This window comes from Danio rerio, chromosome 8 (genome assembly GCF_049306965.1).
Source record: "Danio rerio strain Tuebingen ecotype United States chromosome 8, GRCz12tu, whole genome shotgun sequence".
Classification (NCBI taxonomy): Eukaryota; Metazoa; Chordata; class Actinopteri; order Cypriniformes; family Danionidae; genus Danio; species Danio rerio.
This window is the reverse complement of record NC_133183.1, coordinates 37592088-37615914: the sequence shown is the minus strand read 5'-3', so window position 1 is coordinate 37615914 and position 23827 is coordinate 37592088. Positions and strand designations below refer to the sequence as shown.

At 38.3% G+C, this 23827-nt stretch overlaps 1 protein-coding gene across 2 annotated transcripts; it reads right to left on the bottom strand.

The window, feature by feature from the left end:
- Window positions 1-13995: 13995 nt before the first annotated feature.
- On the bottom strand, window positions 13996-17167 carry LOC141375712 (E3 ubiquitin-protein ligase RBBP6-like). 2 transcript variants are annotated; one of them, XM_073910613.1, is made up of 7 exons: window positions 16329-16861; window positions 16039-16135; window positions 15860-15935; window positions 15625-15713; window positions 15488-15548; window positions 15246-15385; window positions 13996-15150 (listed from the first exon to the last, which is right to left on the bottom strand). In XM_073910613.1, the coding sequence occupies exons 1-7, from the start codon at window positions 16486-16488 to the stop codon at window positions 14976-14978; spliced, it is 798 nt and encodes a 265-aa protein (XP_073766714.1). In that variant the 5' UTR covers window positions 16489-16861; the 3' UTR covers window positions 13996-14975. The 2 variants fall into 2 exon arrangements, with proteins under 2 accessions (XP_073766714.1, XP_073766715.1); XM_073910614.1 differs by lacking the exon at window positions 15488-15548 and having other exon boundaries at window positions 14889-15150; window positions 16329-17167.
- Between the last annotated feature and the right edge of the window lie 6660 nt (window positions 17168-23827).

Below are 23827 nucleotides of genomic sequence, written 5' to 3'. Positions count from 1 at the left end.
CCACAGTATTTAGTGTGCTAGTAAAGATGGCATCCATACTGCTGGTTACTACATCAAGATCATTTGAGTTTGCGGGTGCATTACGAAATAGAGAGAGATCAGGTAAGTTATTTATAAATTCATCTTTAGTTGACGGAACAATAGTTCTACCAGGGCGGAGTATTGGAGCGGGTTTGCTGATTTCAGGTAAACACAGCTTATATAGTAAGAGGTAGTGATCTGTAATATCATCACTTTGTGGTATAATGTCTACGTCAATAACCTCGATTCCATAAGACAGAATTAGATCTAATGTATGCTTTAAGCGATGGGTTGGGCCCACAACGTTTTGCTTTATCCCAAGTGAGTGTATTAAATCCATAAACGCGAGTCCTAATGTATCATTAGCGTCATCTATGTGGATGTTAAAGTCACCTACAATTAGCATTTTATCAGTTTTGACTAGTAAGTCAGAAATAAAATCAGAAAATTCTTTTAGAAATTTGACATAGGGTCCTGGGGGTCTATATATGGTGATTAAAGCGAGAGATAACATAGGTTTTTGTATAGTATCTGGAAGCTGAACATTAAGCGATAATACTTCAAAGGAGCTAAACATAAGTCCGTTTCTCTGTTTAATATTAAGGAAATCACTAAAGATTGATGCAACTCCACCACCACGACCAGTTTGACGAGCCTCATGTTTATATAAGAATCCTGGAGGAGTTGCTTCATTTAAGCTAATATAGTCATTTTGTTTCAGCCAGGTTTCAGTGAGACAGAGTGCATTAAGATTGTTTGACTGAAGTAAGAACGCTGGAGGAACATCAAATTTTAACACGGAAGAGTTTTTTTGTCTCTCTCAAATTAAAGCAATATTTCTTAATCTTGTTGTTTTTTTGTTTTTTTTTTACTGTACAGTTGCCCCAGGTGTTTATCAGGTGTGATGCCTGCTCATCTGACCTTTGACCTTGGCACTCAACTGCTGCCAGTTTTCTTTCAATGCCATGAGATTTCTGAATTCTACATGCAGGAACCGATGCATTCTTTTTTTTTTTTAAACAAAACAGATATGGCAGACACGGCCAAACATTGAAACTTTGGAGGGCATTGAGGGAAAAAAAAAGCACAATATCATCAAGGGGAATAAAAGGTTTGATCAAAGCGTGCGTTTACACACGTTCATTTAAATATGGACAAAACCAACATTGGGTTATTTTTGTTATTAGATTTAAAATGCACGGACCCTATTTGACCCAGTGTTCATATATACATATGTTTTTATGAATGAATATTTTTGCATATAAAAGATAATAAAAGACTGACTAGACAGATTAGATAGTTTAATAGACAGATTGACACGTGTAGTCATTCGTTCCTGTGTATTTGATGACTAGCTTCCAGCAGTATCTGGCTGCAGACTTGCATGCAATCTGAGACACAAAGCACTCAGCGGAGCTAGTGAGGTCACTGTGAGAGGCGGGGTTAGGGGTGCACACTCACTGACAGCCTAGATTTAGCCTGGTTTTAACCAAGCCGTCTATTAGACTTTTAACCCTTATGTATTGTTCATATTGTTCAAGTGGCTGTTTTTGCCCCCAATGACCTCCATTATAACTAAACTTGTTTTAATTGCAAAGCCATGACACCAGATAGTAACTCATTCTTTATTGTTGGTGGTTTCCCTGTTGGGATGAGATAAAATGAGTCATTTTTACTTTTGATGGTCAGTTGGCACCTTTAAACACCCCAAAAAAATGCTTGCTGGGATGGTACCAAGAGGCTGTGCTCACTTCTGGACAGAGGGGGTGTAGACTTGCAGCTAGTGCCGATAAGAGGTGCAGACGCTGAGGCTGTTCTGTACGCGAGTGTTGAGGTTTTGAAACATCAGCTGACAACGTGTAGGTAGAGAGTAGCAGGTTCTGGGAGTAGATGAGCTTGTCACCGGTGTAGACTTTGACCGACTTGTGAAGTTACTCACAAGACCTCCGCTTATGGGACATTACCATTCAAATGAAACGTTTCCAGCAGAATATGACGCTTTAAAAAACTCCATCGGCACTGGTAACTATGAAAAACACGACTGAGCACTAATAGTGTACTCAACACTTTACACTGACATTTGAAGGATCACCTGACATTAAAGACTGACGTAAGAACGCTGGAGGAACATCAAATTTTAACACGGAGGAGGCGTGTCAAGATGGCGCTCTGAGCACACGCTTGTTTGAGAGGCTCCCGATCCCAAACTTTATTTTGGAAGTTCTACTGAATTGTGAGAAATTTATTTTGATTGGTTAATGTTTTTTACTACCTAAGGCATCTCAATCACAGTAATGGGTGGTTCTGAAAAGAGAAAAAATTCGAAGAAGTCCGGGAAAACAGTGTCGAGCACAGCTGCTAATTCTAGCTCTCCTAGCAAAACGGCCTGTAACTCGCTTGAATCGCAAGGATGTGATTATGCTTCCGCTGTCGGGGTTTTGAAAAATAACATGCACGACTATGTTGAGCAAAACGATGATTCTGTGCTTATGCTCATGGAGGAAGTAATCCCGCCGCTACCCGACACTCCGTGCAATTCTCCCGTGGTCAAAATAAGGAAAACGGACAAATTCGACGCGACAAGTGTCTCCTCGCAACTCTCTGAATGATTTCAGTTGGTGACAAATAAATCAGACGAATTACAAACGCTGATAGTTGAAAACTCCCGGATAATCAAAGACATGAAAGAAGAGGTCGGCAAGAACACAGAAAAAATCTCTAGTGTGTTGGAAACTATTGATTTCATCTGCAACGAGGTTAAAGATCTGAAACAAAGAGTTGATTTCATTGACTCGCGCACAAAGAAAGAAGAAATTAATTCCACTGAACGAGAACAACGCCTGGCGCATTTAGAAACCTACACTCGTCGATGGAATCTGAGGATCCACGGAATTCCTGAGAAAGATAAAGAAAATGTCCGTCAGGAGATTATTGACGTGTGCCAACAGATTCTTCCTCAGTTTAAGGAGAAATTTCCTGATGTCATTGATGTGGCACACCGTCTTGGCCGTGTTCACCCACACAGCAAGGGCCGTGGTATTCTCTTCCGATTTACATCGCGCTTTTACCGAGATGCAGTTTGGCGTGCTGCAAAGGATGCTGACTTTCTGACAAAAAATCGTTTGAAAATCACGGAGGACTTGTCATCAGCTGATCGAGCAAAAAGATTGAAGCTGTGGCCAATAATTGAAAAAGCTCGAAAAGAGAACAAACGAGCGTTCTTCGTGGGCGGACGCGCTTTTGTGGATGGTACAGAGATTTTTCCTCCTACATAAAAACTAAAGTTTGGACTTGATATGATCCATCTTCATTGCTTTTTGGCGGTGCTATAGTATGGACTGCAGCTCTTATAAAACTTTTTTTTTTCTCTTTTTCTCCACCTCGAAGATACCTGATTTTCTCATACTTCAAAAGTTCAGTTCAAACTAATTATAAAGGGATTGTTGTCCTCATCCCTTCCGATTTAGGGTTTGACCATTTGGTTTTCCATTATAGTGATATTCTCTCTTTGTAGTAATTCTTAGGTCTTGTTCCTGTTTCCAGTGTTTTGTTCTTATCCTTCTTGTTTCTTTTTATGTCCTTGTCTATTGTCTCTTTAAATTGTAGAGGGCTACGCAACATTCTTAAACGAAAAACAGTTTTTTTATTTCTTAAACGTTTTGAAACAGATTTTTGCTTTCTTCAAGAATCTCATTCAACCGTACAAGAAGTTAATTTATGGAGATCACAATGGGGGTCAGAAATTTGGGTGTCCCATGGAAATGAACATTCTGCCGGAGTTTGTATTTTAAAAAATAATTTTAGTGGAAACATTTTGGCTAGTGATTGTGATATTAATGGTCATTTCATTTTACTAGCTTTACAGTTTGCTAACCTAACATATGTTATTGCCAATATTTATGGTTATAATTCTCCAAAAGATAATAAGTTTTTTTTTGTAAATTAGAAACTCAATTATCTAAAATGTTAACTAAATATCCAAACTCTTATTTAATTATTGGTGGTGACTTTAATGTTGTGTTTAATAACACATTAGATAGATGGCCCCCCCATCCCACCTGTATTAATAATGATTATTTATTTTCTTTTGTACAAAAGTTTTCTGTTGTTGATGTGTGGCGAGAAACTCATCCTTTACAAAAAGTTTTCACTTGGAACAATAACTCACTTTCTAATCAATCCCGTCTTGACTTTTGGTTAACTTCAGCTGAATTATCAAACATAAAAACGGATATTATTCCCTCTTTATTTTCTGATCATAAAGCCATTATTATCTATGTACCAATATCTTCTACTCCCCCACATAAAAGATCCTCATACTGGAAACTTAATAATTCAATTTTAAAACACAATGAAGTTCAAACTAAAATTGATTATTTAATTTCTTCTTATTGGGATAAAGCTAATAAAGAAAATTTATTTTGTAGCAATTGGGAACTTCTTAAATTTGACATTGGCAAATACTGTAGAAATTATTGTAGTCTATTAGCAAAAACTCGAAAAAAAAAAATGAAGATCAAATTATGGCTAGAATATCTGTATTATCACATAAAAATGTAGAGGATCTTACCGACACAGAGAGATCTGAATTTATAGATCAGAAACATCTTTTAGAAGATATATATAAACAAAAAGCTGAAGGTGCCTTCATAAGGTCTCGTCGAAAATGGCTAGAAGAGGGTGAGCAGAACTCTGCATATTGTTTTAGGCTAGAAAGGCAGCGAGTTAAATATTCTATTCAAAAACGACGTATTGACGGGAATATATCTGAGGACCTCAAAACAATTGCAGAATTTTGTGCCAGATTTTATAAAGATTTATACTCTTCTAAATTTTGTCAGGCATCCGCCACACATTTTTTTGATTCGTTATCCAACATAAATAAAATCAGTTCTGAAGAGAGTCTTCTGTGTGATGCTCCTATTAGTCTTACTGAAATTGCTGAGACAATTGATCATCTCAAATAAAATAAATCCCCTGGAACTGATGGGTTGTCTGCAGAAATTTAAAAAAAAACTGGCTCCTTTTTTACACAAAATGTTTTTAGAAAGTATTGAGAATTTAATGCTCCCTCCTACTTTATGTCAGGGTCTAATAACTCTAATACCCAAGTCCAATAGAGACCCCCTTTTAATAGAAAACTGGCGTCCAATCTCCTTATTGAACACTGACTATAAAATGATTGCCCTAGTCTTAGCAAAAAGATTAAAATCTATTCTAAATAGTATAATAGATGAGTGCCAATCAGGTTTTATACCCCAGAGACATATATCTAATAATATCCGCTTGATTTTAGATTTATTGGATTATTCAGATCTTATTTCTACTGACAGTTTTATTCTTTTTTTGGATTATTATAAAGCATTTGATTGCCTAGAACATGATTTTATATTACAGGCCCTGCGTAAACTTGGTTTTGGTAGTTTTTTCTGTAATTGTATAAAAATGTTTTATAATAATGGAAATAGTTCTATTCGGCTTTACAATGGCACTTCTCCCAGATTTGATTTAAAGCGTGGTGTAAGACAAGGATGCCCCATTTCCCCATATCTGTTCTTAATTGCTACACAATTTTTAAGTTTACATATTAAAGAAAGTCCTCTTAAAGGAATTTCTGTCGCTGGAACAGAATTGATAATCAGCCAGTTAGCTGATGATAGTGCGTTGTTTTAAAAGATGTCTCTCAGATCCCAATTGCTTTAAAGTCTCTTCAGTTTTTTACTAATGCTTCTGGCCTTCAGCTTAATATTGATAAGTGTGAGTTGCTTCCGATTAAAAAATGTGTTGCCACCTCTATTTATAATATTCCTGTCAAAGAGAATGTAAAATATTTAGGAATTAGAATAACAAAAGACATAAAACTAAGATGTAAGGAAAACTTTGACCCTATATTAGAAAAAACAAAAAAAAAATTTAATGTTTGGTTACTAAGAGATTTATCTTTAAAAGGTAGGACTTTACTTACAAAAGCTGAAGGCATCTCTAGGTTATCCTATGCGGCTCATTCTTTATTTGTAGATAAACCGACCTGTAAATTGATTGATGTAATGCTGTTTAAATTTCTTTGGAAGAATAAAACGCACTATGTTAGAAAATCAGTTATTTTAAATTCCTATAATAAGGGTGGCTTAAACTTCATAGATTTTGATTCACTTAATAATACCTTAAAAATAAATTGGCTTAAACGCTTTCTCCACAATCAATCTTCTATTTGGAATGTAATTCCTAATTATATTTTTTCTCAATTAGGAGGCATTGACTTTTTATTAATGTGTAATTTCTCAATTAACAAACTGCCTATCAAACTTTCCAATTTTCATCAGCAAATGCTTCAGGCTTGGAAACTTGTTTATAAGCACAATTTCTCGCCACACAATTTTTTAATTTGGAACAATTGTAATATTTTGTATAAGAGGAAATCGATATTCTTTAATAATTGGTTCAGTAACGGTGTGATATTAGTAAAGCAGTTATTTGACAGTAATGGTAATTTATTTACTTACTCTGTTTTTACTGCAAGATATAGTCTTGACATATGTAAAAAAGAATTTAATATAGTTTGTAAGGCCATCTCCTCTGAAATCTGTATGCTTTTTAGAAATAATAATAATAATAATTCATTGATTTCTGCTTGTTCCCTTAGTCCTGATTCTACTGCTGTTGGTTCTATTTGTTTTTCCACTAAAAAATCCAATCATAAAATCAGATCTTTATTTTTAGACCTTATCATCACAAATCCTTCTTCTATTTCTTATTGGAACAACCTATTTGATGATATTAAATGGTCGTATGTCCGGTCGCTCCCCCAGAAATATCTTTTAAAATTATTCACAGGTTTTATCCCGTTAAACAATTTTTACAAAAATTCAAAAATGACATTGACATCTCTTGCACTTTCTGTGAAACCTCTTCTGAATCTGTTGCTCACTTGTTTTGGGAGTGTCCCACTGTTAAATCTTTTTGGTCTGATGTAAACTCTTTAATTGTCCAAAAGGTTTGTGGTGATTTTTCTTTAAGCTATCGTCATGTTATTTTGGGGCTATATATTAAAGGAAAAGAATTCCTTAATGCAACTTTTTGCATAAACCTCATTTTATTTATTGGAAAGTTTTTTATACACAAATGCAAATATACTCATAGTAAGCCTAATTTTTTATTTTTTAAACGAGAACTAGCTCTTTATTTAAAAAACATCATAGACTCTCACAATAAGAAAGCTATTAAAACTTCTAAAATATGTGGTTTATTTAATATTCTGCAACAATTTAATTTTTCTTTATGTGCCCTTAATTATTTATTTTTCTTCTTCTTTTCTCTCTCTTGTTCCCTTTAATTTCTTTTACATTTATTATATTTGTTCTAAATTTGTTACAATCCACTTTTTTCAAAAAGTAATATTTCTATTGATTGTACTATACTTCTTTCAGTTTTGTATCGGTATTTGTTGTAATGTAATGTTACTATTGCAATAAAAAAAAAAAAAAAATTCAAAAAAAAAAAAAAAATCAAATTTTAACACGGAAGAGTTTTTTTTGTCTCTCTCAAATTAAAGCAATATTTCTTAATCTTGTTGTTTTTTTGTTTTGTTTTTTTACTGTACAGTTTCCCCAGGTGTTTATCAGGTGTGATGCCTGCTCATCTGACCTTTGACCTCGGCACTCAACTGCTGCAAGTTTTCTTTCAATGCCATGAGATTTCTGAATTCTACATGCAGGAACCGATGCATTCTTTTTTTTCCTTTTTTTTTTTAAAACAAAACAGATATGGCAGACACGGCCAAACATTGAAACTTTGGAGGGCATTGAGGGGAAAAAAAAGCACAATATCATCAAGGGGAATAAAAGGTTTGATCAAAGCGTGCGTTTACACACGTTCATTTAAATATGGACAAAACCAACATTGGGTTATTTTTGTTATTAGATTTAAAATGCACGGACCCTATTTGACCCAGTGTTCATATATACATATGTTTTTATGAATGAATATTTTTGCATATAAAAGATAATAAAAGACTGACTAGACAGATTAGATAGTTTAATAGACAGATTGACACTTGTAGTCATTCGTTCCTGTGTATTTGATGACTAGCTTCCAGCAGTATCTGGCTGCAGACTTGCATGCAATCTGAGACACAAAGCACTCAGCGGAGCTAGTGAGGTCACTGTGAGAGGCGGGGTTAGGGGTGCACACTCACTGACAGCCTAGATTTAGCCTGGTTTTAACCAAGCCGTCTATTAGACTTTTAACCCTTATGTATTGTTCATATTGTTCAAGTGGCTGTTTTTGCCCCCAATGACCTCCATTATAACTAAACTTGTTTTAATTGCAAAGCCATGACACCAGATAGTAACTCATTCTTTATTGTTGGTGGTTTCCCTGTTGGGACGAGATAAAATGAGTCATTTTTACTTTTGATGGTCAGTTGGCACCTTTAAACACCCCAAAAAAATGCTTGCTGGGATGGTACCAAGAGGCTGTGCTCACTTCTGGACAGAGGGGGTGTAGACTTGCAGCTAGTGCCGATAAGAGGTGCAGACGCTGAGGCTGTTCTGTATGCGAGTGTTGAGGTTTTGAAACATCAGCTGACAACGTGTAGGTAGAGAGTAGCAGGTTCTGGGAGTAGATGAGCTTGTCACCGGTGTAGACTTTGACCGACTTGTGAAGTTACTCACAAGACCTCCGCTTATGGGACATTACCATTCAAATGAAACGTTTCCAGCAGAATATGACGCTTCAAAAAACTCCATCGGCACTGGTAACTATGAAAAACACGACTGAGAGAGGACTTCCGGTTGCGCCACCGACAGGATGACTGCTTAATCTTCGAGCTCGCCGACGGTTAACAAAATAACCCCCTAAAACCTGATTTTGTGAAACTTTGGGAGTATTAAAGTAATGATGGAGAAAGGGGTCACCACAAGGAGCAAAATAACATCGAATGTATCGGAAAACAACCCTGAAACAAGTCAAGTAACGTTAAACAGAAGCCGTTCCCGGACACCATCACCTCATGGCGAAGAGGGCCCCGAGGTCAGTCTGCGGTGTATTCTCATCGAACTTCGAGAATTCAGAAAGGATAACATGGAGCAGTTTGACGAATTCAAACAGGATTTAAAAAGAACGAACGATAGACTGGAAGAGGCTGAGGAAAGAATTGAAGAGACCGAGACCACGCTACAATTAGCATCGACGCTAATCAAACGCCTCATACAGCGCCAAGCTAATCTGGAAGCCAGAGTGCTCGATCAGGAAGGACGGGCACGCAGAGATAATCTAAGGATTTACGGTATACCTGAAGACAAGGAAGGCACAGACATGATCGAGTTTCTAAATAATTTGCTGAAAAACGCATTGGACTTACCCCGGGACCGTGAACTTGGAATTGAACGAGCACATCGAGCGTTACAACCGAAACCCAGTAACCCGGAGGCAAAGCCACGCTCAAAAGTAGTGAAATTTTCGAGCTACCGGACGAAAGAAGAAGTGCTTCGAAAGGCCTGGCAGAGAAAAAAGGTGTATTTTAATCACACTCGTTTCTTCGTAGACCACGACTTCCCTTTAGAGGTGCTTAAAAAGCGAGGAGAGTATGTCGAAGTCAAGAAAGTATTGAAGGAGAAGCAAATAAAATTCCAGACCCCATACCCGGCAAGGATGCGTGTTTTCTATGAGGATGGCACCCAACTGTACCAGAGTGCGACGGAGGCAACGAAAGACTTGGTCAAGCGTGGATTTACGGTCGCGGTGGTGAAACCTTCCGTGGCAATAGAACAGGAGGAAATTACAGCTAAACAACTAACCACCTGGCAACCGGTACTGAAACGACGGGACCGGGGAGAAGATCAGAGATACGGAGAGGTGGCCGGTGACGCACAACCCAAAAAAGCTTCCCGCAGTCAGTATAAGGAGAAGCTTAAGCAATTTAGAAAATGAACAAAAACGGAATTCTATACATCTAATCCAGGAAAACAGCTAAGATCTCATATGTCTTTCACACCAATATTTTATCCTATCTGACTGTTTTTGAAACAATCATCTGAATGAATAACGTTATATTCCTAATTGCGTTCGAATAATGTTTGAAAATGTCGGTACTTAATGATTGACTGTCATCCGAGGATAATTTTCTTTTGGAGTTAGACTTTTTTTTTTGTGTTGTCTGGACTAATTTACGACCAATTAATAGGGCCCCACTTCTTGAATAAAGTGGACATTTCCCTTACGGAGGCTTAAAACTCAGTAAGCCCCATAAGGCTCTTTAGAATCGAGCCTCTACACCGGAAGCAACTGTTCTTGTTAGTTACGGTGGTGTAATGTTCTTTAAAATTGTTCTAATTTGGTATCAGTTTAGTATCTATAATTTAAGAGAGGCAATGTCAAAATATACACTACGGTCAATAAGAGAGACGCAGAGGGGAATTAAATTGGTTAGTAAACTACAAAAATATGAATAAAGGTAATCTTAAAGTTATTACATTTAATGTAAATGGAGTGTTGAATCCAGCTAAGAGGAGTCAAATACTGTTAAAAATGAAAAAAGAAAATGCAGGGATAGTGTTGTTACAAGAGACACACCTTACACCAATAGAACATGAAAAATTAAAGAGAATGGGATTTTCCAAAGTGTATTATTCTTCTTACAAATCAGGACATAGAAGGGGAGTAGCAATATTAATTTCGCAAAAAATACCATTTGAACACCTCTCAGAAATTTCAGACAAGGAAGGGAGATATATTTCAGTAAAAGGGAAAGTTGAAGATATTAATATAACTGTATGTAATGTATATGCTCCCCCAGGAAGCAAGTTATCTTTCTATAGGAAAATAATTGACTTAATGATAGAAGGCAAAGGAATTGTTATATGTGGTGGAGATTGGAATATCCGTCTTAATCCAAATCTAGATTCATCAAAAAACTCTAAACTCACACCCCTACATAAAAAAATAAAAATTGTAATGAATGAGCTAGGTATAGTAGATCTCTGGAGAGATCTTTATCCAACAGGCCGTGACTACACTTTTTACTCAAACCCCCATGATGTATACTCACGAATAGATTATTTTTTTGTACTCAAGCGAGATCGACATAGAGTACAAACCTGTGATATTGGAACGATTGACCTATCTGATCACGCCCCTCTCTCTTGTACTATACATATTAGAGATAATCCAGGAAGAACATTGTGGAGATTAAATACAAATATGCTGAATAATCAACAATTTCAAACTCAAATTAAGGAAGATATAAAGTTATTTTTTACAGAGAATGATAATGGAGAAGTTAACCCAGCCATATTATGGGATACATTAAAAGCAGTCATTAGAGGTAGAATCATATCACTATGTGCTCAAGAAAAGAAACAAAAACGATTAAAATTAACAAACCTTAATGAAGAACTAAAAGATCTGGAATTACAACATAAGAAGGAAAAAAAATCTGATTTAATGACTAAAATAAAGAAAATCAGAAACGAGATAAATTTAATATATGCACAAGAAATTGAAAGAAAGATTAATTTTACAAAACAAAAATGCTATGAATCTGGTCCAAAGGGCACTAAATTGTTAGCAAGAAGGATGCAAAAACAACAAATTGAGAGATCAATATACAAAATAAGGGATTTGAATTCTAAAAATACACTACACAAACAACATGAAATACAAAAGACTTTTGAAAACTATTACGAGCTCTTGTATACTCAGCCACATTTAAAGAACGCCCAACAAATAGAACAATTTCTCGATTCTATCAACCTACCAGTTGTAACAGAAGAACAAAATAAAATATTAACTGCTGAAATAACTGAAACTGAATTAGTCAACGCTATTTCTAATCTTAAATCAAATAAGTCACCTGGCCCCGACGGGTTTTCATCAGAATGGTATAAAACTTTTCGATCAAACTTAACTCCAAGCCTACTCCAAGCGTGCAATATCACTATAAAAGAGGGTAAGATGCCCCCATCATGGAATGAAGCAGTAATCTCTGTTTTACCAAAGGAGGGGAAAGATAAATTAGAATGCGGTTCATATAGGCCAATCTCGATCTTAAATGTTGATTATAAATTATACACAGGCATTCTCGCCAAAAGACTGGAAAAGATTCTTCCGCAGCTAATACATAAAGATCAGACAGGTTTTATCTCGCAAAGACAAACTTATGATAATATTAGAAGATCCTTACATATACTAAATCATATATATCAGAACAAAATGGAGGCTCTTTTAATCAGTCTTGAGAAGGCTTTTGACTCTGTAAATTGGTCTTTTTTATATAAAGCTCTTGAAAGATTTGGCATACATGAAAACTTTATAAAAGGCATTCGTACAATTTACAATAAACCAGTAGCCCGGATAAAAATAAATGGATACCTCACAGACACCATAACATTACAACGTGGGACAAGACAAGGATGCCCAATCTCACCATTGTTATTTGCTCTATATATAGAACCTTTGGCACAATGGATAAGACAAACTAAAAATATTAAAGGTATAAACATAAATGGAGATATTCACAAGCTGGCATTGTATGCAGATGATATTTTGATTTATTTAAGCACACCCACAACCTCACTTCCTGAACTAATGACTTTACTGGAGAAATTTGGTTCCTATGCAGGTTATAAATTAAATATACAAAAAACACAGACCCTATCTTTTAAATATACACCCCCAGTAACTATAAAAGACAAATTGAATATGAAATGGGATCAGAAATCACTAAAATACTTAGGAATTCATTTAACAAAAGAGATTTCAACATTGGCAAAAGTAAATTATGATCCTCTACTAATAAATATTAAAAATGATATATACAGATGGAATGCCGTTTCTTTCTTGAGCTTTAGCCAGAGAATTGACGCAATAAGAGTGAATGTCCTTCCTCGATACCTCTATTTATTCCAAGCTCTCCCAACAGAAATACCCCAAACACATTGGTCAGAATTGAACAAGACCATTTCTAGATTCATTTGGCAGGGGAAAAAACCAAGGATTAAATTAAAAACAGTAGAACTTCCAAAGGAACAAGGAGGAATGGCTTTACCCTACTTTAAGGATTACTTTTATGCAGCCCAGACTAAATATCTGGTTAACCTATGTAACCCAACATATCAAGCAAAATGGAAAGACATTGAAATTACACTAATGAATGATCCTCCATTACAAGCGATATTGGCACATAAAAACCTGGGGGGATACATAGAAAAAACGCAAAATTTATGAATTAAAGCCCAATTAAAAATTTGGAACATTATAAAAGAAGAATACAAACTGAATGATAAACTACAAATAATTCAATGGTGTGCTTATGACACTGAATTCAAACCAAATCAAATGGACTATAGATTTAAATCCTGGATTTCTAAAGGAATATTAACATTCTACTCACTCACAGAGAAAGGCCTTTTGAAAGATTTTGAAAGGCTGAAGAAAGAATATAACCTGGATAAATCTGATTTTTATAGATACCTTCAATTACGTAACCACTTTGAAAATAATATTAAAATTAAAACAGATCTGGATGACTCAATACTGAAAATTTTTATAGATGCCTACAAAGGCAGTGGGAGTAAAGGTATAATTTCAAAACTTTATAAAGGATTTAGATCGATTAAACCCCATTCAACAGAATATGTTAAAGAAAAATGGGGAAAGGAAAGTAATGCCATTATTACGGTGGAAGAATGGTTAGACATATGTAGATTTACATCAAAATGTACTAATTCACATATGTGGAGAGAATTTGGATGGAAATGTCTAATGAGATTTTTCATCACGCCAAAACAAAGAGCATACACCACAGGAAAGAACACTAAGTGCTGGAGACTATGCGGGTCTCAGGAACCTAATCACTGGCACATTTTTTGGGAATGTCCAGTAATAAAACATTTTTGGGTAGAAGTACATGGAGTAATAGAAAACATACTTAATATTACACTACCCTTTCAATTTATAGTTATTTATTTTGGAAGCTCTGATATCCAAATATGTAAATCTGATAAATACTTACTTGATATTTTAATACTCGCAGCCAAAAAAGCAATTACAAGACACTGGTTACTTCCTGAATCCCCAACAACCCAAGAATGGCTAGAGATAGTATATAATATCTATGTGATGGAAAAAATTACATTCTCCCTTCGACTCCAAATTAATACATTTAGAAACATCTGGTCCAAGTGGACTGATTACGTTAGATTGCTCCATCCAATCTTCATAGAAATATAAAACTATTACTATCTAATTCCCATCCACATAACAAACATTTTTTCAATTTACGACCCATTGCACTCCCCCTCTCAATCATCTTTTTAAATTAGTAATTCACAGTTGATAATAACCTAAAGTTGAATGAATAAATAAAGATTTGACCCTCTCTGACCTATGGAAATTTAGTATTGATATTATTTATGTTACCATTTTACTGTTATTTTCATATATTGTATTTGATGAAACCTTTATTTATTTTTATATATTTTTTATTTTTTTGTGTTCTGTTACTTTAGAGTTTGTGAAAAAGAAAAATGTTAAGCAGTGGGAAATGTTTTCTCTTAAGTGGTATCATTGTACTGTGTTTATTGCTACTACAAATAAAAAGTTATAAAAAAAAAAAAAAAAAAAAAAACACGACTGAGCACTAATAGTGTACTCAACACTTTACACTGACATTTGAAGGATCACCTGACATTAAAGACTGAAGTAAGAACGCTGAAAAAAACCCATCAGATTTTAGCTCAGAAGAGTTTCTCTTTTCCTAAATTAAAGCAAAACTTCATGATATTGTGTTTATGAATTCATTCGTGTGTGTGTGTGTGTGTGTGTGTGTGTTGCACTGCTGGAGTGAAGGTTAACCAGTCCACACAGTTCATGCGGCTATAATCTTTATTATCTTTTATTAATAAACTATGTACAATATTTACACGTCGGCTCCAGGTCTCTTGGATGAAGGTCTCTCAGCGACGTGGTCTCTTCTGGTCGCCGCGCGTCTCTGGTGAAGATGGGGAGCGGGACCGTTTCCCTCCGGCGTCCCGGACCGAAGATGCCGCACCTGCTGAGGACGAGGAGGGCAAAGGCTCGGTCTGGCAGGAGAAGGACGGCCTCTTTCTCTTCTCAGCAGCATAGGCCTCACTGAACAGATCGAGCGCAAACACACACAAGCAGACATCATGTGAGATTTGGACAAACACTAGAACATGCGGCTATGCCAAGTACAGTTTACTCACGCGTCTATGATGGGAATGACGTATCTGCCGCTGCCGTCTATCATGACTCCCTTTCGCTCTGGGTCGTCCACCTCCAACAGGAAGCTGCGGGGAATCCCTGTGCTCTTCCGGATGCGCTTGTGCGGCGCGGAGCGGCTGCCCTGTGAATTGAGGAGTGACAGTCAAACTCTGAGCAAACAATCTGACTGATGAGGACAAGAGCTCAAGTTCACAGCAACCGTGAGCTTGGAAAACCCAGTTACCACATTAGTGGGGCAGTGCCTAATGTGGTGTCCCGGGATCCCAAGCAGCCTCATGGCCTCACTAGTGAACATCAGAACCATGAGAATCAGCTCAGACATCTCTCACAAAGCAAACCTGTCAGTGTCTGAACGCTCACCTGCTGGAGTAGTAGCACAGGCTGGACTGGTACATCACCGCTTTCAGCTTGTCCTCCTCTGACGCCTTTGCCTCAGCCAGATTCTCAGTCTGTTTCACAGGCATTTGCACATTTGAATCTTTTTCACCCTCAACCCTTCAAACAATCTCAAATCTCCCTAAGAAGCTGAGTGCGTGTGCGTATATTGTGTGCTTTACATTGCGTTTTGCTATTGTGCTATTCATTTGTTCAATACCTTCAACAACTGCTCCAGTGAGAGGAGTGAAGGATCAGCTCTAGGTGAAGGTTCACGCCAGCGTCCAGCTTGATGTCTGCAAAACAAAGGAGCTTGTGTGACTAAAACACCAGGGACAGACCAGGAGTCTTCATATAACATCTAACAGAGGACGCGTGTGCTCATTTCACAGCACTTACCCAACAAATCTTCTGTTTGAGGACTTCAGTCCCGCCGCAGGGATCCGTCTGATGATGACCGACGTGTTTTTAGGGATGAGAGCATCATCTGTGTATTCTGACAGCAAAATAAAATCAGAATCAGCACATAATTATGGAGCACGGTATACTTTGAGAGCCATTAGCCTTTTAAAACAGTCAAAACATCCCTACATGTCAGCATCAGCACCACCTTACAGCTTCCAGAAGTGTCTGATGTAACGCATCTAATGTTAGCGTAGAACAGTTGAAGTGTCTTTTCCTCAACTCACCTTCATCAGTCTGGGCGTTGCTGATCTTCAGCTGGCAGAACTTCAGCCTCTTGCTCCTCATGATCTGCCGCTTCAGCTCCCCCGCGCTGATGTTGAGGCCTTCAAACTGGAGCGAGTCGTAGGTGAGTCGACTCTGGAACCTGTAGTGAACACAAGACATACTGAACACAAACACAAAGCACAGCGTAATAAAAAGGGTCAAACCTGAGTGACGGGAACAGCGGGCGATCAATCGACGTATCCAACGATCAATAATATCGATAATCTGGAAAAATTGTCACGGAGGACGCAGAGATCAGATGCCAATCGACACAGCGAGATTCAAACAACACCCACAGGACGGTTGTCATGGATGCTGATGATGAACACGTGACGCATGCGCTGTACAACTTCCGGCAATATTATCATTATTCATATTAATTTTATTGATAGTAGTAGTAAAATCATTGCGATAAGTATAATAAAATAAACAGCAGAACAGTTGGCCATCTCTGAATAATACACAGCGACGTTTCCCTGCACGAACGATTCAGGCCTTCGCCAAGAAGACTCGGGTGAGTCGATGATTCAGGGATTGATTCAACTGTCCGTTCATCCTATTGGCTTCTTTGGCTGAATGAATCGTTCAATGCTTTACTCAAATAAAGCGGCCTCTTGCTGCCACCTATTGGGGGTTTGCTTTTTTGTTTTCAAAAGTACTTTGACACTTTTTTAAAGGCACCTTTAAGTTCATTTTTGCACAAAAGCTCGTCTCTGTGCGTTCCAAATGGTTTGAAATTTCCTTAGCACATGGTTTTCTTGATGCGTTTGAAATTTTCAATGTAAATCCACTCGTACTTGCATTTGATCTTTATTATGCCTTAAAATCAAAACTATACTAAAGGTGTCTTATCCAAATGCAGATTTTCATTCAAAACGTTATGACAGAACCATATTACTTTACAGTGGCCCATGGATATATATATATATATATGTGTGTGTGTGTGTGTGTTGCTTGTTGTTCTGTCTTTTCATCTAGCAGCAATAATGACGACTGGAAAACTTTGTTTAGAACGAAAATGAACTGTTTACTGAAGTTTTTGTATACTGAAGCAGGAGCGAAACTCCGAACACACACTCTCTCTCACACTGAGTCAGTTGCCAATGGTTACAGGCGCGCTTTCAGTAGCGCTAAGCATCATAGGAAAACTGTTCTTAAAGCAAAACAGCATATATAAATAAAAAGGTAAATAAAGTCACTTTATGACAATTAAACGATAAATGGAGCATTAATTAATCACTCTTGCATATATATCAATTTAAGTCATAACATCCTCCCCCCCATGAACAACTGTTCATCTACTCAATCTCTAATGCATATAGCAATTGAATTGGTCTTCTCAAAACAGTCCCTGCAGATGTGCGAACAGCACATGCTCGAACTTTACCATCTCGCCCTGGAAACAAAAGTTCAATTTTTCCTAACTTCCAAGATTGTCTTGGCATGTTAGCTTCTCCAATGAGAACAATGTCCCCAATTTTCAGCTCAGTAGGTTTCTGTATGCGGCACGAATGTGCAGATTTTAGGTCTAACAGATAGTCCTTTCTCCAGCGGTTCCACAGGACGGTTATGAGTCGATTCCTGTATCTCCATCTCCGTGTCATATCCTCTTTGTTCACAGTGGGGTGATCATAGTCCGCAGGAAATGGTTTTGGTGGCAGTGAAGTTAGTCGCTCGCCAACTAGAAAGTGTGCAGGTGTAAGTGGCTGTGGCTCATCAAGTTCATTATTGACAAAGGTAAGTGGTCTGGAGTTAAGTACAGCTTCTACTTCTGTAAGTAGTGTACACATCTCTTCGAAAGTTAGTGATGCTCTCCCAAGCACCTTTCTCAGACACGTCTTCACAGATCGTACTAACCTCTCCCAAAAGCCGCCCCACCAGGCTGCTCGCTCTACGATGAAACGCCAGATGATGCCCTTCCCTGAGAAATATTCTAGAACTTGAGGATCTTTAATTGTTTGCCACAGCTCACTAAGATCTTGATTGGCTCTTTTGAATGTTTTGGCATTGTCTGAATAAATTATCTTGCACAGTCCTCTTCTAGATACAAATCGCTTAAGTGCTAGCAGGAAGCTTTCTGTTGATTGGCTTGAAACCAGCTCCAAGTGCACTGCTCTGGTGACGGCACATGTGAACAATGCAATGTAGGCCTTGCATAACACACGATCATTTTTTACATACAGAGGACCTGCAAAATCAATGCCAGTCACTTCAAATGGAGGGGTCTCTACTATCCTATCTCGGGGCAAGGGGGCAGTGTCCTGTTGTGAGGGCTTTGCTTTAAATCTTTTGCACACAGCACATTTTGACAGAATAGTTTTCACAAGTTGTCGGCCTTGTAAAATCCAGTATTTACTCCTAATTTGTACTAGAGTGTCTCTTAAACCTGAATGCATAGTTAATTCATGGTTGTGCTGCACTAGCAGCTCACAGTACCTGGCCCTTTTAGGTAGAATCCATGGGTGCTTTTCCCTGTAACTGAATTCTGATTGTTGCAGTCTGCCTCCAACACAGATTAATTCATCGTCATCCAGGAAAGGTTTCAGTTCTCTTATTTTTGAGTCCGCATTTAGGCCTTTGTGAGCTTTTAGCAAAGTAATCTCATGCCTGAAGTTGCTGTCTTGTGTCACTTTAATCCAGTACTTTTCAGCCTCAAACATTTCATCTGCAGTTAACTCACCGCGTCTTTTAGAGCTTGATTTACTGTTGTGCATGAACCTCTTGATCCAAGCAGTTATTCGCAATACTCTGTTCAGTTTACTGTACTTTGCTAAATTTAACAAAGGTTCCATTCCACTGTTGTCCTCGCAACTGTTAAGTTGCACAGTGATCTGCTGAACTTCTAATTCATCACTCACCTCTTCATCTTGATTTTCATCACTCATTTCCACTGAACCCTGTGCTGTCAGAAACTGAGGTCCCTTCCACCAAAGTTCATTTTCCTTTAGATTAGTCACAGTCTGACCTCTAGTGGGAAAGTCTGCGGGATTGTCTTTGCTCCTACAGTGTGACCACATTGCAGGGTTAGTTATAGACTGTATTTCAGCCACTCTGTTTGACACAAACTGTTTCCACTTGTGAGCTGGACTTTGAATCCACTGTAGTACGATCATAGAATCAGTCTACATGTGAAGTGATTGGGGATCCATATTCATCGGTTTTAACAAGCTGTTTCCTAGTCTTGCACCAATCACCGCACCCATAAGCTCAAGACGTGGCAGTGACATTTTCTTCAAAGGCGCTACCCTGGACTTGGAAGCGACAAGGCAAGTAGTCTTTGTTCCATCATTCAGCTCTAGTAACAGGTAGGCAGCAGCACTATAGGCTCTTTCACTTGCATCACAGAACACGTGAAGTTGCTGTGCATCATGTCTGTGCTCGGATGTTATTCCATACCAGCGCGGGATGACTATGTGGTGGATCTGTGCTAGCTCTGAGCACCATTTTCTCCATTCCTTTTCAATGTCTGCAGGCAGCTCCTCATCCCAGCCGAGACCACGCGTCCACATCTCTTGAAATAGGCATTTTACTCGCACAGTGAAGGGAGTGAGGAATCCTATTGGGTCGAATATGCGAGCAGAGAGTTTCAGAATGGCTCTTTTTGTGTTCTCTCCCTTTGCTACAGCATCTAGTAATGCAGTCAAATCAAAGACAAAGTCATCTGTCTCAGTTCTCCAAACCAGGCCTAATACCTTCAATACAGATCCTGGCATTTCTTTATCTGGAACAATGTCATTTCTCACTGTTTTCCATTTTTCCTTTAACACATGACAGTTGGTTGTCCATTTGCACAGGTCCATGCCAGCAGTTGACATAATCTGTTTTGCAGTAGTTGTTATGGAGAAGGCCTTTTCAACATCACTTGCACTTGAGATGAAATCATCAACATATAGTGATTCTTTTATTATGTTTACTACCTCAGGATTCTGCTCTTCATATTTCTTCAGATGCTTTCTCACGGTAGCTGCAAGGAGAAATGGGCTGGGGGACACTCCAAACACCACTCTCGTCATCCGTAGCACACGCAGCTTCTCGCCTTTATCCTCGTGTGGTGGCACAGCAAGCCAGAGAAATCGTACTGCATCCCTGTCCTTCTCAGCAAGAGAAATCTGCAAGAAAGCCTTCTTGATGTCTGCTGTAAATGCGATTGCATTCAGTCTGAATTTGATTAATATGCTGAGAAGATCTGGGTTCAGATTAGGACCAGTTAGCAAACAGTCATTTAGTGATGGAGAATCAGTTTCATGTTATGATGCATCAAACACCACTCTGAGCTTTGTTGTTACCTTGTCTTCACGCAGAACAGCATGATGAGGCATGTAATATTTTGCAGTGGGCTGAGATGACTGATCCTCCGCAACTTCTTCGACAATGCCCTGCTCAAGGTAATCACACACAACTTCATTATATCTGTGATACAAAACTACATCTGACTGCAACCTTTTTTTCAGGCCCTCAAATCTCTTCTTAGCAATCCTGTAGTTATCAGGGAGTTCTGGTTTGTCAGGTCGCCATGGCAACTCAACTTCATATCGGCCATTTTTGTACTGAGTTGTCTTTTCAAATTTGTGAAGAGCTTCCTCTTCCTCAGCGCTGTCTGTCTGCTTCATGGTTATACCAAGAGACTCAATTTCCCAGAAGGCTTTTAAGTGATCTGAAACCAGCGTGTCTTCATTGACTTGAATATGCATACATGCTGCATCAGCAACACTGGACATTTTGACTGGGCCCTGCACTGACCATCCGAAAATGCTTTCAACAGCTACAAGAGCATCTGTTATTCTTTCCACATGGCCTGACACTATGTGCCAGTAATAGTCAGCACCAATCAACACAGATAACTCTGTGTCACAAGCATTGTCATCTTGGTAATCTGCTATCTGCAGCCCTTTTCTTCTCAGTTCTGCTTGTATGTGCCCACCTGGAATTTTCATCAGAGCAGTGCACACCTGGGGTGTCTGAAGTGCTTCTATTTCAATTTTCTGCCCCCTGTGTTGGGTGTTCTGGAGAGTTACCTTCACTGTATTTCGCTTTGTTGTCACTGGTTCTGCACAACCAAAGGTATGTAGAGTGAATGTTTCTCGTTTTATTACAGGTAATTTTAAAGCTCTGACAGCCTTTTCACTGATAAAGCTTCTCTGGCTGCCTCCATCTAATAAGCACCGAACGCTTATTCGTCCACCAGGCCCTTCAGCCCAAGCTCTGACTGTCTGCAGCAACACACTGTGGTCTTGTTTAGTGGGTTGTATCTTTAATGAATGTGAGGTAAAGGAGGAAACCACATTATCTTTGTCTACACTGTCAGGTGCATTTTTCTCTTTTTTCTCACATACAGCACTGTGATGTCTGCTTCCACATGAATTGCAGCTCACTTTGCTTTTACAGAACCTTGCAATATGTTTTGGTCCTAGACACAAAAAACATCGTCCCATTTTCATCAATTTTTCTTTCCGTGTAGCAATATCAGTTTCTGCACACAGTTCTGTTTTGTGTGTTGTGCTGTCACAGAAAACACAGCTTTGTGGTCTATGACTGGTAGTTTGAAGTACTGCAGCTGATGGAATGTGATGCTTTCTCTGCTTAAATTCAAATGCTGTGTCTTGTTTTTTGAATGGTTTCTGATAGCTTTGATTGTCTTTGTAGTTACTTGGTTTAAGCAGCTGCACAGTTCTCTCTCTGCTTAAAATCTCAGCTTGTAGGAATTTCATTATTTCTGCAACTTTCCATTCATCACTGTTTCCCCTCTGACGACTGTACTGCAGAGCAATATCATCTGGAATCATCTGTAGCAGAACGGGACATAACAGGCTTCCATAGGCATCTGATACGACACCCAGCGACTCTAAGCTGCGGATCTGCACTTCACACTCGTCATATAGCTGTCTCAGAGCAGTGACGTCATGGGATTTCCTTACGGGACAGAGATTCAGGAGCTTGGTCATATGCGCGTTAATAAGCAGATCTTTTCGTCCGAATCGATTCAGCAGCAGATCAATAGCATGGTCGTAATTACTGTCTGTTAACATCAGCCCCGCTATGGCCTTTGAAGCAGCGCCGGTTAAATATGTCTTTAAGTAGTTAAACTTTTCCGTTTTGCTCAGCGCGTCATTTTTATGAATAGCTGTGTCAAATTGATTCCAAAAGTCCTGCCATTGGCCAATTTCTCCGTTAAACTTGTTAATAATTAACTTCGGTAACTTAACTGTCTGTCCTTGTCGCGGGGGGTCTGTGTTGCTCTGCCTGCTGCTTTCGCGGCTCTTCTGTATCACTCTGTGCGCGCGGGTTTTCACAGTGATTATCCTTCCTTTATATTCCTCCACGTTCTCAACTTCATTCTCCAAATCATCAATGTCCGTTCCTTCTTCTATCTTAATATTCAACTCCAGTAGCGTTTCCTCTTTTGCAGATAACAGGGCTAACAGTTCACGCAAATGATCAACAATCGGATCTTCTTTGCTAACTTCCGTTTCAATGTCCTGCAAAAGTCTCGTTGTGGATCCGCGTACAGCTCTCCGTTTTCGGTGTAATCTCTCCAGCTGTTCCGCCATTTCGGATGTTGCTTGCTAGTTTCCCGGGTTTCGGCACCAAACTTTCTGTTCTGTCTTTTCATCTAGCAGCAATAATGACGACTGGAAAACTTTGTTTAGAACGAAAATGAACTGTTTACTGAAGTTTTTGTATACTGAAGCAGGAGCGAAACTCCGAACACACACTCTCTCTCACACTGAGTCAGTTGCCAATGGTTACAGGCGCGCTTTCAGTAGCGCTAAGCATCATAGGAAAACTGTTCTTAAAGCAAAACAGCATATATAAATAAAAAGGTAAATAAAGTCACTTTATGACAATTAAACGATAAATGGAGCATTAATTAATCACTCTTGCATATATATCAATTTAAGTCATAACACTTGTTTCTTATTTACCCATGCAGTGACTTTTAGGCATAAATACTATGTAGGCTTGCTAAAGGGTTGCATGAGAAATGTCATCATCGTGAGAGCTTGACTTTTTTTTTGTCGCTGCCTTTAGTTGTGGTGAAATGAGATGCATCATGTCGTTTATCTGTTTGTGCAGTCTGTACCTTCATTTCTGAATCGTGTGGCATCGTACTTGAAGCCAAGTCATTTAGCCCAAGGCATAGTTGTCTTAGAATGAGTAGTTTGCTGATCAAATTCCACATTTTGATGAGGCAAAACACATCTTGGATGTTTTAATTACTATTTTAGGTGAAAAACAAAACAATGAGATTTGTGTAAAATCTAAAGTTAACCAAGTCCAGCCCGCCATCTTGTCCTGCCTCTCAGTTCTCTTAAGCCTTGGGCCGGCTCTGTGAAGTGGCCTCTTTTGGGCTCATCATTGAAGACCGGACGAGCTGCAACATTTCGTTCTGCCAGGTTCTGGGAGTAGATGAGCATGTCATCGCTCTAGACTATGGTCAACTTGTGAAGTTACTCATACA

Bases quoted from the DNA above. Each gene is read 5' to 3' on its own strand.
- LOC141375712 (XM_073910613.1), bottom strand. From the start codon at position 16,488: ATGTCTTGTGTTCACTACAGGTTCCAGAGTCGACTCACCTACGACTCG. The intron at 16,136-16,328 runs GTGAGTTGAGGA...TTTTGCTGTCAG, and splicing joins CAACGCCCAGACTGATGAAG to AATACACAGATGATGCTCTC. The intron at 15,936-16,038 runs GTAAGTGCTGTG...TTTGTTTTGCAG, and splicing joins TCAAACAGAAGATTTGTTGG to ACATCAAGCTGGACGCTGGC.